Here is a 19,441-nt window from a genome sequence, read left to right as displayed (position 1 = left end):
ATACCATAATTCCCATTTTCAAAATACATTTAGATACTTGGAGGGGTCTAAATATTTTGCCGAGCCAGTAAGGTCTATAAGGCAAAGAGAAACATTCTCCACTTTCATGTACCTCTATAATGGTGCTGATTCTGTGTTGATGCAGTAACTATCAACTGAAGCAACAGGATACAAATAGCGTAGGAAATTAATGGTGATTACATTACTTCCCAGAAGTTTGGATTGGTTTCCCAGCTTCTTACCTGTGAAAAAGACTTCTTTCATGGGGTCGCTTTCCATGTCCCCTCGACGAGAGATGAGCGTCACTTCATATTCTGTGTGCGGCCTCAGGTTTCCAATAGAGTATTGGTTTTCATCTTCAGAAAGGTCAATAGTTGTCCTGTCCCCTGGAACATCCTTTGGGCCATAAATGAGCTCTATGCCTTCAATTTCAGCCAGGGGTTTGGACCACGTGATAAGAGCTGTGGTGTCTGTGACATCTTTTGCCTCGATCTGGCTAGGGGCATCAAGCTCTGTTAACAAAAAGAAAAAAAAAAGAAGTTTTTTTTAAGGAAAATTTGCCAGAAAAATCATACACATTCTTGTGCTTTTAATTGATGATTCAGAGCAAAATTAAAATGAGTGGCTTCTACCAACTGAAGATTATCTTCATTTACTTTCTTCCTTTACTTTCTATAGTTGAAGAAAGTGCCAAATGGACTCAATTCATCAGAAGCAAATTCATCAAAATTCATTACCATTAGGAGCTGCCAAAGGAAAGACAGGCAGCCTAAGAGGTTCTCCATCTGCACAACAGAAACTCTCCTTTAAATAATTTCTTCATGCAAATATCACCAGGGTGAAAGAAATTCTAGTTCCTGTTGATGTACTTTTTGAAAAAGAATAAAAATGTATAGCACTTGCTACCTGCTAGCTAAACGTAAATTTCCTTTCCTCTTCTAACAGGTAGCATGGACAGGATTTAATTTCTCCTCATGTATTCTTCATTAACAGCTCCACACTACTTTTTTCCACCCTATCAATTCACAGTGTAGAGCTTGGCTTTCTCTTTGTTTAAAACCTCCCTAGGCCACCCCAAACAGCAGTGGTTTTATAGGTGGCACTACAAACACAGGCTGTGCTTACTTGTGGTTATCACTCTGGATAGTCCTGGTCCTCTGGTGTTGTTTTTCACTATATGAAGGGACACATTATACTGTTGCCCTGGTGCCAAACCTGGCTGCATGTAAGATGTCTCTGGCCTTTTCAAGCTGCTGGTTATATCTCCGTTATCATCCTTTTTCTGTAACACATGGGACAATCAGTCGGTATAAATACAAGAAATCCAGGATCTTGCACTTATGTACGGCCTCTGTACAAGAGACACTGCTTCCTCACCATGTTACGGAAGACCAGCTCCCAGCCATCAAATGAAAAGTTCAGAGGATCCCACTCCACCTGGACAGATGTTTCTTTAACGGATTTGAATTTCAGACCTTCTGGAGCCGGCAGATCTGTGACAGAAAAGGATATCATTACATGAGCTACAGGTTCCCATCGACGGGGCACTGCGGGTGGGACATCCTTCCACCACTGTAACTACCTGCCAGGCAGCTATCTGCAGCTAATATGTTTAAACTCTCTTCCCAGCCAGTTATTCTGCCTTTGGAGAGACCTTTTTCTGCCCTATTTTAGATGTCACCTTAGAGTAAAATGAATTTGGCCCTAGAAATCTTTTTCTACCCTCTTCAAAGAAGCCTAGAGAGGACATTTGAAGCTAAGCAAGATGAATCCTGCCCCAGATCTCTAAAAATGAGCACAGTGACAGAAGTCAAAGAGCACCTTTTGAGGCTGGGGTGTTTAGATATGGCTGTGGTGTGCACGATACAGAAAGGAACATGAACAGCAAATGAATTGAAAATAGAAAATACAAAAGAATTAATACCCTAAAAAAAAAGGATGCAAATAAATACATACAATGGAATAGACAAAACAATGAATACAGGGAATATTAAACGCACATGTTGCTACCCTGGCACTGACTGGAATACTCTTCTTGTTTTTAAGGATTGCAAAAACACGGATAAAGTATTCTACACCCGGCTCCAGCTCATGAATAGTGGCAGCTGTCTGGTTTCCTGGCACGGTGAACTGCATATCTAAGCCACCACTACTGGTAGGGACGTAGGTGATGAGGTACTTATTGACGAGATTCTCATGCTTCCATTCCAGATTTACAGTTTTATCTGTTACGTTTGTCACGGTCAGCTCAGTTGGAGGAGACACTAGGAAGGGGAAAAAAAACAAAACAAACTTATAAGAAATTTTCAAGGCTCAGAAAATAATGACTTACCCAGTTGCACATTTTTCCCAGGAGCAGATTATAAGAATCATCTAACCAACAGGGGATGGGGAAGCCATGTCACACAAATTAGGCACTTGAAGAAAGGAATGTTTAGCTGATGAAGGCTACAGACATCTCCAAAAGTCATGAGCCAATTTCTGCTCTCACACTTGCACACAACCTATGGCTGACTGTGTTCCAGCTCCTCCGTTCATGGCTACTGCACAAGACTATTATAGCTGGGTCCCTAGGGATTCAGATGTTTAATTCAACTGCCAGAAGCACATGATTTTATAGCTAGAAGTCCTAGGGTTTGCAAAGATTTTCCAAAGTAAAATAAAACATGATTATTTTTGTAAATACTTACAATAGATTACTCCACATTTGCATGTACAAGAGCACAAAATGTGGTTTAGGAGTCTTCCAGAAGGAGGAGATGAAAACATGGAATTTCTTTTCAAGGGTACTCATTGTCTTTTATAATGTTCCCACCCCCTAATATTCTTTGATTACTCTACAAAGGTCTTAGGTTCCAAAATCTCTCTCCTGGGATCTACTAAAGAAAACTACCTCATTAACAGTGTAATGCCTGTCACTATCTAGCTGCCAAAATTTTCTATCAATTTCCATAGAGTCAGTGGTACTGGGAAACTAAGTGCACGTTTTTATAGCTAAGTTTCCACTGCAGCTGATTCCATGATTTTACTCTAAGCTTTTGTCAGATCTCACATACACACACATACGTCTATATAAATATATATATAAAAGTAAACATCAGGTTTTACTTTGGTTAGAAAAATCACTTTGGCCAATTGGAAGATAGTGAAGGCCCCTGTAATAACCCTGAAAGCTTGCACTGCAATATTTACAACACCTGGCAATTGTTCCATGGTGGCAGTCATCTCCGTACGGATCACCTCAGGATGTTGCTTTTGTGTGCCTTGCCTCCACTATGCCCTCTGCCTCCACCAGGGCTCTAGTTCAGTGATCTACCTTCAAAGCAAAGCCAATGAGACCCTGAGGTCTGTCAGTGTATACTGTCAGTGCTGTGTGGTTCATTTTCACCTCCTACAATAGCGATAGCATTGTAAATCAGCCACTTTTCTTATCCATCCAGCATGAGACAGCGAACCAGAACCTGGTTGTAAGAAACATTTGATACCCAGGCTCTTTATTCACTGACATTCATTATCTACGTTATCTCATTCCTGCAAAGTCTTATTCTTCAGTCAAAATTCAGGCCCTATTCTTTTGACTGACTGATCCTGCTGAATACCTAGTAAGACGACTCTGGATACATCTCCCTTTTCTCTGTAGCTAGAACAGTTTCTTGCAGATGCAATTTTTTTTTAGCATCAAGAGGTACTATGAGAAGCTGAAAGGTCACGGTGACAAACCCCAGCTGGTGCTAGCTCCAGCAACATTGTGGTGAGAGCAAACTTGAAGATAACAAATGGACCGCATCACCATTATCAGCCTGCTGGCTAGCTGACCACAAAAAGTCACCACCAATATAGCCCTGAAAAGCAAGGGAGGCCAAGATCCTGCTGCTGCTGGTGCTACTGCTCTGATTCAGCTGTTTGGACTATGATAAAGAAAGGTGGCAACAGGGCCCAGCTATACGGAAAAGGTTTCCAGAGCCTCCGAGGCTGCTGGATGGACGTGGATGGACACGGGGAATTACCCAGGGGAAGTGGTTCAAAAGGGACATTGCAACCTACCATCAGAGCAGTCATCCCCCATGTAACCATCCTCACAGACACACCGTCCGTCGATGCAGTGGCCCACATTGTTGCAGTCATTGGGGCAGGTCTGTTCACGGCAGTCCTCCCCTGTGAAGCCCTCCTGGCACACACAGCGCCCATCAACGCAGCGCCCACGCTGGTGGCAGTCATTGGGGCAGGACAGCTCGCCACAGTCCTCCCCCGTGAAACCGTTGTCACACTCACAGCGCCCCTCCACACAGCGCCCGCGGTTGTGGCAGTCTTCGGGGCACCGCAGCTCCCCACAGTCCTCTCCGGTGTACCCCTCGTCACACACACACTGCCCATTGACACAGAGCCCGTGGTTGTTGCAGTCATTGGGGCACCGCAGCTTGCCACAGTCCACCCCGATGAATCCCTCATGGCACACGCACTGCCCGTTGACGCAGCGCCCACGGTTGTTGCAGTCCCCGGGGCACCGCAGCTCCCCGCAGTCCTCACCGATGAAACCCTCGTGGCACACACACTGCCCATTGACGCAGCGACCATGATTGTGACAGTCGTTGGGGCACCGCAGCTCCCCGCAGTCCTCGCCCAGGTAGCCCTCGTGGCAGATGCAGCGGCCGCCCACACAGCGCCCACGGTTGTGGCAGTCCTTTGGGCACCTCCTCTCGCTGCAGTCGTCCCCCACGAAGCCCTCGTGGCAGACGCACAGCCCATTCTCGCAGCGCCCATTGCTGTTGCAGTTGTTGGGGCAGGTCAGCTCCCCGCAGTCCTCCCCAGTGAAGCCCTCCTCGCAGAAGCAGGTCCCGTTGACACAGCGCCCACGGTCAAAGCAGTCGTTGGGGCAGATGAGCTCGCTGCAGTCCTCGCCAGTGTAGCCCTCGTTGCAGACGCACTCGTTGTCCATGCAGCGCCCGCGGTTGTGGCAGTTGTTGGGGCAGAGGGGCTCGCTGCAGTCATCACCAGTGAAACCCTCGTGGCACACACAGCGCCCGCCCACGCACCTCCCGTGCACGCTGCACCCCTGGGAGCAGAGCTCTTCGCTGCAGTCTGGGCCCGTGTACCCCTCGAAGCACATGCAAACCCCATCCATGCACTTGCCTTGGTCGTTGCAGTCGGACGGGCAGGTGGCCTGGCTGCAGTCCTCGCCGGTGAAGCCTTCGGTGCAGAGGCACCTGCCCTGGACACAGAGGCCCCGGTTGAAGCAGTTGCGCGGGCAGTTGGGCTCGGAGCAGTTGGGGCCTTTCCAGCCAGGCTCACACACGCAGCCGCAGATCTCGATGCTGTAGTTGCCGTGTCCGCTGCAATAGGGTGTTGTGTCCAGCTGACCTGTACCAACGATCCAGAAAACCCATTACTCCCCTCAGGTCTAGGATACATTAAACCAGTGTGGCACATATGACCTAAAAGGGATCTGATTTTTCAAGCTCCCTACAGGACATAACTTCCAGAATCTCCAAAGCTTTTAAATGAGAATCCCTCCATCTTCCTCCAATGAGCTTTAGTTTAGCAGGAATGCTTTAATTCGCATTAGTAGCAGGGAAGAGCTCCTGCCAACTACTTGGTAAACGAGCACGCTGGATTCCTCTGGCCTTCTCAAAATCCCTCGTCAACTGACTGAGCAGCTTTCCTGCCTGCTCCATCAGGGCATTACTCACCAATTCACTCCAGAACATCAAAAGCCAGGCAGCATGGTGTATCCTCAGCCGTGAGTCTGGCTTTGTGCTCAGAGGGACAGAGCACTACTGAGAAGACCTGTGTGTTCTCTCTTGTTTGAGCAATCCCCTACCACAGTTTAAAAAAAATCCTGGAAGGATACCTTTTCCCCCCTTCTCTAACTGTTTGTGCTTGTCTATTGCCTTATGCCCTGCTGTATTTTTATTGGTTTCTATTAAAGAAAACTTGGAAGCAAACCTGGTTAGATTGGCAGCTTATTCAAAGGGACAAAACATAGAGCCAAGAGCTTGGACTATATGAGTTTTAATCTTAACTCTGACATAGACTGTCACCCTGCCCAAATGTCGTACACGCTTGGTGCCACAGCTACAAAGCAGCCCAGGCAGACTTCTGACCCACAGATTCATCAAACCACAAAACTGTGAATGAACATATCTTGCAAGCTGGCCAAATACATTCCCAGTTTTGGTTACGGTTCAAATTTAACAGGTTGACTTTTGCTCATTCTTGAAACAGATCTGCGTATCTACTCTAAACAAGATCTACAGCCAGCACAAGAATTTCCTCAAGAGCAGTTCCCCTGTCTGCCTTACCTTCTACTGCCTGGGAATTAGGACAGCATCCAGCCCCGCTGGCACACTGCTCCCGAAGGGAGGATACCAGCCCCTCCAGCTCCTCTAGCCTGCTCAGCAGATCCTTAATGTCTGGGGCAGCTGCACAGCCGCAAGCCCGGCGGGGAATGTTAATACGGTGCGTGAAGACAATCTGGTTCTCCTCATTCACTGTGTGCTCCTCATAATTCTTGACAGGCTCAATTTCTGCCTTCAGGTCTTCGTCGCCACTTGCTGTGTCCAGGTCCACAGAGCAAAGGGAGCCAACAGGCAGCTTAATGTTGTAGACGTGGTTAAAAACCACAGGCTGGTTATCCTCTGGCAAGGTCATGTTTAGCCCAGCCTTCTGCTTCTGCCGGATAGTTCGCTTGATGATTCCGCCATTGACATCCTGGGACAGCAAAGCTAAGATCACACAGGCCAAAATCTGGGTGGGGAGTCCCATGGCAGTGGTCAGTTCCTTTTCAAAGCTGATGGAGTCTATATATGTTTGGCCTTTGTAATCTGGAACAGAAACCGGAGAGCCAGTTCAGACCAAGTTGGATATCCCTTCCTTTCCTCGTGCACTTGTTGCCTAAAAGACAAAGGAGCAGTGTAAGGGATGAACCACAGCTACACCACCCAATAAAAGGCCTATGACACCAAATGCGGGCCGACATCCTTAAAGAACATGGCTGGGTGCTACTCAGCATACCACCTCACTTCACCCAAGCTGCTGAGCTTGTTCTTATATATAACATCAGTGCATTACCTTGTTTTCCAAGATCTCAGTGTGCTTGTGAACAGAATGTCACAAGACACGAATCTTGAAGGAAGCTACTGTTATTTCCCATTTAGAGCAAGCATATTGGAGTATGGAAGGTTTAACCACCTCAAGCAGAAGACCAAGTGGAATTGCCTCAAGCAGACACCTGCTGAGTTTCATCTCAACTGAAAACACTACTTTGGGATGGAGGTAGCTAAAACAAATACATGTTCTGTTATGATTCAACTGATGGTAAAAGTTTGTAGTTCCTTCACCCATTAGTCTGCTGCTTGAAGGCTACTGAAGGCTGGCCTACGTACGAAACTCGAGAGGCTGTCAGAAGGTATATCGACATTACTAAGTCATTGCAGACCTTTTCCATATGTTTTAAATTATTCCAGTTGGTTGGGAATCCAAACTCCAGGGCTTGTAGCCCAGTAGAAGTTTCACTATACTGATGATTTGTCTACAGCATGAAGATAAATGGAGCTCTCTGGGGAACACTGGAGGTTGAAGGTTCTGATGTCAATGCCTGTATCATAGCTAGCAGTATTTTAGCTCAGAAGTAGTGAGATACAACAGGTGAGACTCTAACAAAGGAGGTACAATGTAATAAACAGCAATAAAAATACATGTGCACACGCGCACACAATAAAAAGGGAGAGGAAGACAAGGAAAAGAAATCCTTTGAGTATGTAAGTCCTTCAGGAAAGAAAGCCATACATCAATATAGGTGTAAAACCATCTTTTTAGCAACCAATACGCATTTCCACTAGACAACATTTCCCATTGTCTGATCTTCCATCAGCTGTAATACAATAGCTTGCTTATGGGTACAAACACCTGGCTGGGCTGTATGAGCTCTTTCTGAAACTGATTATTTTCAGTTAGCTTCAGTATTTCCTCTTCCTCCTCAGTCTGTCCCTGTTCCTTTCATATAAGCCAGGGGAGCTAAGAGACGTCTGTTGACTTCCATGCAGAATCAACCCCTCAGCATGTAGAGTGAGAATGAAAAGCAGCTAATGGACTGGCTAAACAAGCACACCTAATAAATGTCAATTTAACTTTGCTTTTCTTTCTACACCCAGAAAACTTTGGTTAAACGGTTAGCTCAGTGACTGTGTTTTAACTAGCTGTAAGCTAGTGAAATGCCAGTAATGGAGGAAATAGCAATTTATTCTCTAAACACCACTGTTTTGATGATAATTCATTTGTCAGATGAAAGACTGGCTTCTTCCACCATTCTGCCTCCCCCAAAGTGTAGAGATAATTCTTTTCCCATACTATTCCTGATGCTTTTGTGGAAGAATGACAATAATACGTCAGACACTTTACTGAAGTTAATTTTCTGTAGACAATGTTGAGCTCACAAAGAGTGAATTTCACCTTTTATTGGGGAATAAACCAGAAGTAAACAAGCAGCAGCGGAGGCTTTTTTTTTTCTTGCCATGGAAAAACATTCAGCTTTAAGCCATTTCTAACGCTTACCCCATTTGTTCAAATATGTCTGCAACCCTTGTCTGCACCAGAAGACAACACAAGGTAGCTAATAAAGAATAACAGAGGCAGACATGATCCAGGTCTCATTTGTGACTCAGGCCAATCCCTAAATTGGGTTGCCAGCTCATGAAACATGTTCAGGACAGCATTTGAGGTAAGATTTTATGCTCAAGCACTCCCACTCGGGGTTTACAAATTGCTTTCCATACAATGAGATTCCATGTACTACACACTTTTTGCCCTGAGACAGGGTCATATAGCTAAAATTGGTGCCTAATCCTTAAGCAGCTATTTAAGGGACAGGCTGCTTGACAGATGTATCACCAATGGAAAATGGAATAAACTGGAAGCAGCTCTACACCTAATTCCCACTGAATTTTACTGAAAGTCAACCATCGATTTCTTTATGATTTTTGTAAATCCCAGTCTACAAGGATATGTGCCTTGACCAAACCAAGAAAATTGATTGCAGCTTCTCTGCTGACTGACATGAGTTTACACATCATTTTATGATGGTACAAACCGTTATTTTTAAAATATAAAATATAAAATCAGAAAATGAAAAATATACTTCTGACAAGAGCCACTGTCACTCTTACCTTCGCTGATGATGAAAACCACAGGAACATCATTACTTTTACTGGATGCTCGCTGCAACAGAGTTGGCCAAACCTCAGCCTACAGATGATACTGGAAGACTTAATGTATCTTAGCTGACATCCTTTTGAAGTTTATGAAGAAACATTGTGATGGTTTAGGAGAAGCATTCCCCAGCATCTGAGCTGTGACCTCAGTGTTTTGACACCTAGTGTGATATCTGAGCTAATTTACATCAGGTGTTTCTCATCTGATCTGCCAAGGATCCAGCATGATTAGCTGAGCTCCACTCCTAGATCTGAGATCTACAGAACAAGACACTTTCATACAGTTATTTATACATTAGTCATATTTTTGGCTGGGAGAATAAAGACAACATCCTTCTCTCTAACTCCCATTCCTCAAACATATCTAAACAATAGCTCAGACCATGATGGACCACCCAGGAACAGGCTGTTCTAGAGACAGATGGAAGCCACAGCAACTGTCAGGCTCTGTTGTCCCTTTGTTTTTCCCCATTTTCTTCCCCTCAGAACAGTTCATGTAGATTGTATTTTAAACCTGCTTCTTGGAGACATACTCTCTCTATTTTCTTTGCAGACATCAGTTGCCAGATTATTAACAGACTTGTCAATAAAGACCTAGAAGTCTTGCAGCAAGAAGTCTTTGCAAAAGAAGATGGCACTTCTCGTCATAAGTTTGGCCTTGCTGTAACGCATATAAAAAGGAGCTGGGTGTGTTTGTACCGTATCTCTCAGGTATGTGGAGAGGCTTGTAGGACCAAGAATGTGTCCGGTTTTGACAAGGACTTTGTCTAATACAGAATATTACTCATCCTAATGAACTGTGCCCCTCATGTTGGAAGATTATGAAGATAATACAGATTTTTTCATCCCAGCCACAGGCTAAACTTGTTGTTTCCTCTCTACTCCTCGGTCTTGCCTGGCTCGGGCCATGTTATTATTCACTTTAGAGGGGTCTCCTGCCTATTAAAAAAAAAAAAAAAAAAGAGACTATGAATTGGCAAGCTAATCATGGCATCTATGTAGTACCACATGATGCAGAAACACATTGAGGAAGAAAAAAATTCCTTGTCTTGTATGAACACTAACTATAGAAGTTAGATGTTTTCCCAAAGAGAATAAAAAGAACATTTCTAGAAGAACACTTGTTTAAAACCTGATCAGTAGCTAATACTACTCTTAATAATATGTGCTGGAAGTCAGATGGGCTTTCAATAGCACAAAGAAAAGGAATAGTTTTCATTTCCACTGCAGCCCTTTCATCTGAGGATCTGAAAGCACATCACAGTCTGGCTGTCAAAAGCTGAAAAAATGTTAAGGTTATTTTTTTTTGTTTAGACATCCCCCCTCCCAACACCAGAACTTTTTCAGGACCTTTCCATTTAATTAGAAATTTGTTTCTTACTAGGAAATTTTCAATCAGTCTTTAAAAAAAACCCAGGAATCCTGACTCCCAGGGAATACTAAGCAAAGTTAATATGTGAAAATTTTCCTTCCCCAAAGACATATTTGCTGGAAACCAGCAGGTGTGAGAAACTAAATTAATGTTTGCATAGTTTAAAGTTGTAGTGTACCACTCCAGCTTCTCTTGAAAATTCAGTAGTGGCAGAGTTGTGAGATGATTTGTGGGTATATGGAGTGATAAATATGCAGATGAGAACTCTGTGTGATTTCAATCAAAACAGATTGCAGCAATGAAGAAATGGAGGTGTTAAAAAGTATCTCAGCTGTCCTTCACAAAGGAGGCAGAAGGCTGATTAGATTTGCTCAGACACCCTCTACATGTCATGACTTGGAAATTAGACTTCAAAAAGGCAGAGGGGGGCAGGGGGAGAGAGAAAAAAGGAAACGAATGCTCCTTTAAAGAGATACTTTCAACATTACAGCAAGAAGGGATCAAATATTGTTAGCATATATTGGATTTAAGCACATAGTGTTAAGATCTGCATAAAAGTAGCAATGGGCTGGATTCTGACAGAGAGGAAGGCTCAGCTGGAGAAGAACCATAGCCCTCTACGGAAAGCACAAAAAGGTATGTTTTTAAATTTGTTAATTGCCAATCCCAAAATAGTTTTCTGGGATCTGTTAACCGAAGAAACTCCATGTTTCAAGAATTTCTACCAAGGCATGACCTGGCCATCTATTCCCTCAAGACTGGGGTATCCAGCAGTGCGCGTGTAGGCATGGGCATCATGATATCATGGAGCTCTTCCCTTTGTCTATCGCCATACAAATGAGCCTTGTTAGGAATTTGATCTGACCTGGAATACTCTCCCTTTGCAGACACGGGGAATTTGTGCATTTTCTACAAGGAACACAAGCAGCGCTATTACAGAGGATTAATGAATTGAAACTGTCTGCCAGAATGCATTTTTACAAGGCTTCAAAAGATGCAGCCTCTTAAAGAAAAAGTGTTAACATAGCTTTTCCAAGAGCATGTGACTTTTGAGGCTCCAAGCATCTTCTCACACACAAATGGATCATTGAAACTTTCTCAAAGAAAGGAACTGGGGAGGGCAGCCGAAAGTTTTGACATGGCAGGCCAAAACACGAACAGTTCTGACTTCATAGTCTTTCACTGCTGTTTCCATACATTCATAACTACAGAAAATAATTTTCTTTCCATTCCCAATTCCAACAGGGCAAAGGAATCAGCAGGGATACTCAGTGTAGGTCAAACTCCATTAAATCACAGAAAAGAGCAGAAATTCATAACTGTCCTAAACCATCACTACCAAACCTTTCCAGCAGAAATGATCAAAGCCAAATCGTTACTTCCCCTCCCCCACCCCCCCCCCCCGCCTCCTTCTTTATTTACATTGTATTCATTCTAAGGAAAAGAATTTTCAGGCAGCCAAATCTTAAGTGATTCAGAAAATTAATTGTGTTTCCCAAGACTCACAGAGAAAGTGTGTGCAAAGAAATGTTGCAATTGTTTCAACACCAATTAGGCACCACAGATCTGAATAGGTCCCTAGAATGTGGAGCTCTAAAGGGAAATACACATAATTTGGAAATTTTGTTCCGAGTCTTAAATCGACTGCATGAAGAGAGGAAAAAAAGGAATATAATTATCAAAGAAAAATGGAAGAAACTGATTCCCTCATTCTCAAAAGTTCGAACAGATGAAATGCAGTGTGATGAGCTGTAACCCATCCAGCTTCCAAGCTGCGCTGGAAACCTCTATTCAAACCTCTATAGAAATGCCTCTATCTGAACAGCTTCACTTCTACCTCCATGGCCAATTCATGAAGAAAAAAATCTAGCCTGTACTCTACAGTTTTTTATATAAGAAATCCAGCACGTGGAAAACCCACAAACGACTGTGGATCTGGATGCAGTGATACCCCCCTGCACCCTTTTATAAATGGCAAAATGCCAAGGCACTGATTTGAAAGCTTTGCCACCCCACCCTGCTCCAGACTTGCAGAATGAACCTGCTCCTAGAAGTTAAAAGGAAATAAAAGCATTAACCGAAAAGATCTTGCTGTCTGCAGGTGTCCAACAGCAGCAAAAAAAAGAGGGAGAGGCAGAGAGGAAACAACCAGGAAGGACTTGTTTAACTAGAGAAGTCTGAAGATACAAGGTGGCCAGGTACTAAAATCCCAATTTACCTTACAGAAATGGTTCAGTGATGTCCATAGCCCCAGAACAAGGGCCCCATGGTCCATGTGTGCTGTAGGTGTAGCAGAAAGCCTTTTCTCTGTAAGTTTGTATTTATCATGGACAAGCAAAGTATTATTCCTCCACTTTAAATATGGAAAACTGAAGCACAGAGAGGCTGGCGCTGAGACAGCCGAGCTCTGGGAAGCCTCTGCATTTTGCTCTAAGTATTTTACCCACTGCAAGGCTGGCCAAGCTGAGCCAGCCTTGCTGAGTCTCATCGCAGTAGTTAAAACACAACCACCTCCCAGAAGGCATTTATAGCGCCTTACAGCACCAGACCCGAATACCACACCTCTTTTCATGATTCTGCCTTTATGTCTTAAATACTTTTTATTTCAGGGCAGACCGCCAGTTTGTGTTTGATGTGGGTAAGCATCCACAACTCAGAGCTCTGGATGCACCCTGAGGCAACCTGTGTTTCATCTAGGGCTGGCATCGCACATCTAAGAGCAGCCACCTTCACAGGAGTGAGCACACTCACAAATAATGGCACTTTGAATGCAGAGATGGGAACTGATTTGCACAGTTAATTTATGATTAACTTCTAAGTTCTTATAGATCAGAGGGTTCATGTGCAGAATGCATCCATTGCACGTTCTGAGGGCCTTGCCTATGCCACTGGAATGATTAATAAAAACAAAACAAATTTTAGATCACCATAAAAGAACCCTACAGTAGATCCTGGCGATCACTAGCATTGCGATTAGATTTATACCTCAGACTGTTTCCAAGAACAGTAATTAAAACAAATACATTGACGTTTTTTGCCCCATCCAGCCCCTGAGGTCCTGCATTAAACATCACTCAGCTAAGCATGAACTCCTCACTCCAGTTAGTATTTAATTTTTGGCTTTGTCTCTTAGATGACATTTCTACTTTGGGGAAGCTGTGTAGTCTCTGGTTCACAGATCCTACTGTATGTCATCTTTAAATGAAACCATTTGGATTCATTTTAGCCTCCGCCCATTCTACCTTGGCTGAAAAGCAGCATATAGACAGGGCTTCGCCAAGGCTGTTTTGGAAGGAATTTTAATTAATTGCTTTGTGTACAATTTAGAATTTAGCAAAGGCTCATATTTCAAAGCCATCAGCATGACAGTGCCACAAAAGGGGAAGGAATAATAACCCGCTGAAGCCAACATGCATAAAAATGTGAAAGAGCTATGGTAAATTCTGAACGATAAGCATATAAGAAACCCCATGAGAGACTAAACCTTGTGTCGTACAGTGACTATTTTGAGTTAAATTAGCATGATTACTCCATTATAAACTACTTTGTTTCAAAAGTTTTGTACTCTTAGCCATGGAAAATCTCTCTAGGTCTATCCTTGTTCAGGATCTCAGAGACAGAACAGACCTTTCCAAACTAAACAACAGATTTGGCTGCTTTTCAAAGCAGAACAAAAGTTCAGAGATCAGAGGTGGTCTTCTTCCAGTATCAGTAACACCTTTGATCAATAAAGTATTAAATATAATGAGCAAGTCTCATGAATTAAATGAAAAATTAGAGTCAGCTGGCAGAGATACTGCTGGGAGAAAATGACTGATGAAAACATACAATAATTAAACAGAAGTGAAAAGCAGATCATGCGTTGAGGTGCCTGCAATAACAGGATATTGAGCTCAACAACCAAGTTTCATAGTCCTAAAGATTTTGATTTAAGTTTCTTAGGAATTACCTGATTGATGATTAGAAAAGCAAAGAAATTCTGCCTGAACATACTACTGCTGCTTTTGCTACTCCATCAGGAGCAAAGGAGCAAGAACTCAGAGGAGAGCCAGGTGTGTGGAAATGGCGCTGTGCTGGGACTGGTGAGGTCTGAGATCATTCTTAATTTCTGACATGAGTTTAGCCAATTATCATTCTGATTTCTAATAAGTCTGTGGGAGATTTGCACACTAAAAAAAGTGCAAATAACTAAATTGCCTCTTTGAGACTTTACTTCATGTGAAAGTCTCCCTGTGAAAAAACTTTCCCTGCTCTCCATTTTTCTGCTTAAGCTCTATGATCTTCATGCTAGATGTTGTCTCTGAACACTTTTACATACCACCTATATTAGAGGAAGCCTCAAGCATGTTAAATAGTGGCCAGGTGGCTACAGTTCTTAATAAGGTTTAATTACAGTCACCTTCTAAATAAGCCACAGATAGAGAGTAGACACGATTGATGGTGAAAAGAGCCAATGAGATCCCTTTGGGAATTATTCAATCTGGCTAGAGCAGAGCTGCTCTGAAACAACCACCATATTGTTTAAGGCTGCTGGGTATAAGATACTCTTGTTAAGGCCATACCTAGGCAATTATTTATAGAATAAACTCAATGCTTCCTTTGGAGCCATTCCAGAGGCCAGCTACCATTGGCGGAAATGAAATAACAAGCCTGGTTTTAACATTATTAAAAGAAGATTAGTCGTATGGAAATGCTTTGTGCTACTGTAAGGAGATTTCTATTTCAGGTGGGGGTGTTTTGCACAGTAATGCAGAGCAGCAAACAACGTGGCAGAACCCGCACACCTTCTGCTCACCCTTCTGCCCGGGCACAGCTCCTGTGGGATGCACCAGGGCCACTGCCCCTTGACGTACCTCCTGCAGGTAACTTCAGAGACAGCCTGCTGTCCCTTAAAGAAACATAAAGGCACAGCATGCATTGTAACATGATGCTCCCAAAACTGCTTGAACACTCAATTAATCAAAACAATCATGAAAATCAGTGGGGAAACCTCAAGAACAAGGGTTTGCAACATCTGTTGTCTCACAGACAGGTAGCACAAGTGTTATGCAGAATTCACATTTACAGGATCAGAGCCTGAGGAAACGACATCTGCTGAACCCTGGAATATCCCAGCTTCTCTTAGCTTGTGCCAGAGCTGTATGGCTATTTAAACACAGTTGTTTATAGGAGAAGCATCCAAAGCGGTATTACGTAGTAGTTATATGTAACCAACTAGACTCAGGAAGAGACTCATATTAAACACAGGAATCAAAAGTTCTTAAGCACTCATTTTTGGTATCATCAGAATAAAGAAAGTTATCCAAGTTCAAAATGAATGAAGATAATTGCTGTGTGGCTTAGATGAATAACGCAGAATTAATCAGACCATGCTCATAACTTGGTGTTTGATCTCGCATACTTTTAAATTTGCATAATTAGAAACAAATAATACATCTCAGTCTGAGTTACGGATGTGTTGTCTTCCAGCACGCTAATGACTGTGGATAACATGGTTTATACCAAATCACCAGCTTGTGACTTGATAGGATCTTGCCATTTCAGTTAATTTTACTTCAACAACTTCAGAAGCCTTTCCTGCCTTCTCTTGGAGACGCTGAGGTCTCTGCTGATATACCTTAACCAGCAAAAGCGTGCTAGGGTGGAAGCTGCACTGCTCTTCACACCTTCCTCTTCATTCACAGGGGCGATGCTAGTGGTGTCTTTACACCCAGACGGAGATTTCAAAGCGACTGGCTAGAAATCCACATACTTCCTGAGAAGTGCCTACAAAAAGGATAGATAGCCTAAGGATATCGATGCTGTTCGGTATTAGCTGCTAGAGACCCTGACAGCATCGAGGCAGTACAATGGTGTCAATTCTGATTTATTAGGCAGGGATGTGTGCCGCCTTCTGGCAAAACATTAGTTTTGGGAGTGCTGTGTGTGACCCCACCAGCATTCCCAGAGTCAGCTCCTGGCTGCCAAGGCTCCCGGCACCCAACAAAACCAAGACAGACAATGGGAGCTGTGAGCGAAAACCAGACTTGCTCCACGACTGCAAACCTGTGCCAGGGTTGACTGGTTCCAGGAGGGCAATGGCCCAAAGGCACAGTCCAGCCAGCAGCGTTGGAGTGCACGGCCGGCTATTGGAGACCAGGAAAATCTGCCTCCTGGGCTGAATTTCCATACACGTTTAATCCCAGGGACTGAGGAAGACATTGGCAAAGCATATGCCCTGCCGAACGGAGGCAAATAAAGCACTTTGCTGCCAGCGGAGCCTAACATTTATTTTGGGTTTGCGATGGAGTCTGAATTCATGTGATAGAGTAATCCTGTCGATGAGGTCATGTGTTCCTCTGAAGGGGCTTCTTTGTACCCTGGGTTAGTTAGCAACGCTTTTTCTGTTATCAAGCATCTGATTAAACTCACAAAAGAAGGGTCTTTAAAAAAACAAAACACAAAAAACCACAACAGTCTCAGGCAGAAGTGAGAAGTGAATAAATAAATTGTTGGGGTTTTTTCTTTTCGGTTTATACAACAGGAAAAGGGAAAGAGGAGTAAGATGGGAAAGGGGCACAAGAAAGGGGTTCAATGTTCTCAGATGACAGAACAAAGGTCTTAATCTATTTTCAAATTTTCTACAGAGCCCAGTCCTGTGACAGATACTAGTTATACACATCTGTGTGCATAATTCCACCTTGAAGGATCACAGTGCGCTATACAAATAGCACAAGCCTCCCAGAAGTGATCCTATCCTTCTCGCTGCTGGAGCGACACAGTGCCTACCTTCTGCAGTAGTGAAATCCTTTACCAAAACACTGGGCTTTTGTTCCATAACAGGGGTGGTAAATTAAAATGTGTCCCTGGTTTTTATTTGCCTTGAAGAAAGACTTGGCCCTTTAGATGAGAATATTTTTCATCCTGCAGTTCAGACTTTTGTAATGTTCTGTGGTACCCCTTACCATGTGGCAGGAACACCAGCTCAGCTCTGGCAGCAGGGGAAGAGTGACTTATAACTAAATCATTACTAATTTCCCTTGCAGGACACACCCCCAAGGTCAGGTTAGATTGTGAAGTCTAAAAGCAGCAAAGCTCGAGCTCTTTTGTACTGATTTATCTGCAAGCACTGAAAGACACATAATCAGTAAGATACCTGCTGTTAAATGCCTGTACTCATTAGAATGACATTATTTCAGATTAGTTATTTGATGGCATCAGTGATCCCCTCTACTAGAAAGCAAAAAATTCATTCAATCCCTCTCATTCTGGATTATCTCATTCAGTATTTCCCTGTCCTCTCACTGGATATCTGAGCCACCAAACAGACCACGAAGATTGGCTTTATGAAAACAGCACTACAAAAGAAACGTGACCAAATTACACTAAAGTAACAGGTCCAACTGGTTGAAAGTGTTTTCACAACATATTTTTCATTTGATTCTGAAAACTCAGCAAGAATAAAACGTAGTCAGCAGCATTTCAGGAGTTCCCTTTCTGAAGAAAAAATTCCAGCCTACCCTGAAAAACTTTTCTGAGGAAATCTTTGAAACCAGTAATTTTCCTGCTATGGCTTGCATTGAACGAAGTGGCCTTTCTGAAAGAATAACCACTTCAATCACATCTTCAGCCTCCTTTTTCTAAGAAAACACAGAGCAGCCTGACTTCAAATACTAAGTTAAAAGTATTATGGTGGTGAAACTACAGTGCTTGTGCTCTCCTTCATCCCAGGGCAGGAGGAGAAAGAGAATTAATCTTACATTCATTTACACCTCTAAAAGTGCAGAGATGTGCCTGTGGGGAAGTAAGACATGTCAATGCATTTGAAAATACCATAGGACACCAAACTGAATTTTCAGATAGCAAAATACTACAAAAAATAGTGGTCCAAAAGCAAACGAGCTTTTTATTGATGGCTGGCTTATTGTGCAATTACCTTCCTGTTTTCCTACCACCCTTGAGGACACCGGTTCTTCTGTTTGCAAGGCAGGTTCTGCCTATTCTACAAAAAAAGTATCGTAACTACAGATAAACAACACTTCCCACCACCACCACCCTCCAGCATGTTTGGCTGGAAACCCTCTTGGCTCAAGATGTGAAACAAACAGCTTGAAAGACTGGGAAAAGAGGAGAAAGAACTGGGGAGGGGCGGGTGGGGGAAGAAGAGGAGACAGATCCTGAGATTTCTGTTTTCTAATTTGATTGTACCATTATGGAGTATCAGCCAACTTCACTTTCTCTTTTCCAATCGAGCATGTCAGACCAGCTGGTGAATATGACCTGTGGCACTCCAGTGATTCACAGTGGCTAAAAATATGTCTCTGTATTACTTTTTTAAACCCCCAGTTTTTGTTTGAGGCAATATAAGGATAAGATCATGTAAAAAGGATGCTGCTGGATGAGTTCAGGGGAATAGCGCAAGCAGCAGTAGGCTGGCTGAGGTAATGTCTCACATGGTTTGTGTTGCTGCTGATTTCTGCCTTAGAGGTGCAAAGCCCAGGAAATTAAAATGCTGCATCTGTAAAATGCACACATTTTTTTTACAAATTAAATTTATTCCTTTTATTACGTGAAGAGGTGAAACTCTGAATGCTGAGCTGATAAAGCCAAACAAATGTTCATTTGCAGTAATTTTATTATTATTATTATTATTTAATATCTAGTGCAGCTGACATTTGCAACAGTGGTTTGTATGTTGGTGTGATTTGGGTCCTGCTACTTAGGCAACATAAGAAAAGGGGCAAGTATCTTCCAGATTTGTCCTACAGGGACATGTGGAAGATGATGGCAGGCAAGGGAGCATGCAGCTCACTGCTGCTCTACCGCAGAGCCCTGGTTTGTGGTGCTGTGAGGATGGATCTTTTTGGAAATTAAAGACACTTCT

General features: G+C 43.2%; 1 protein-coding gene across 4 annotated transcripts in view; it reads right to left on the bottom strand.

Annotated features, from left to right (window-relative positions):
- Positions 1-19,441, bottom strand: part of TNC (tenascin C) — a 72,236-nt gene that overhangs the window by 40,854 nt on the left and 11,941 nt on the right. For 3 of the 4 annotated variants that reach the window (XM_013294312.3, XM_005231278.3, XM_027778190.2), the window contains exons 2-7: positions 6,300-6,891; positions 4,045-5,358; positions 2,001-2,264; positions 1,378-1,493; positions 1,126-1,282; positions 243-512 (exon numbers count right to left, since the gene is read on the bottom strand). In XM_013294312.3, the coding sequence (XP_013149766.2) occupies positions 243-512; positions 1,126-1,282; positions 1,378-1,493; positions 2,001-2,264; positions 4,045-5,358; positions 6,300-6,762 (2,584 nt within the window). In that variant the 5' untranslated portion in view covers positions 6,763-6,891. The remainder of the gene's footprint in view (positions 1-242; positions 513-1,125; positions 1,283-1,377; positions 1,494-2,000; positions 2,265-4,044; positions 5,359-6,299; positions 6,892-19,441) is intronic. The other variant, XM_055805324.1, reaches the window with a different exon arrangement.

The sequence above is a fragment of the Falco peregrinus genome, chromosome 1, assembly GCF_023634155.1.
Source record: "Falco peregrinus isolate bFalPer1 chromosome 1, bFalPer1.pri, whole genome shotgun sequence".
Lineage (NCBI taxonomy): Eukaryota > Metazoa > Chordata > Aves > Falconiformes > Falconidae > Falco > Falco peregrinus.
The sequence above is the reverse complement of the archived record's forward strand: the minus strand, read 5'-3'. Positions and strand labels throughout refer to the sequence as shown.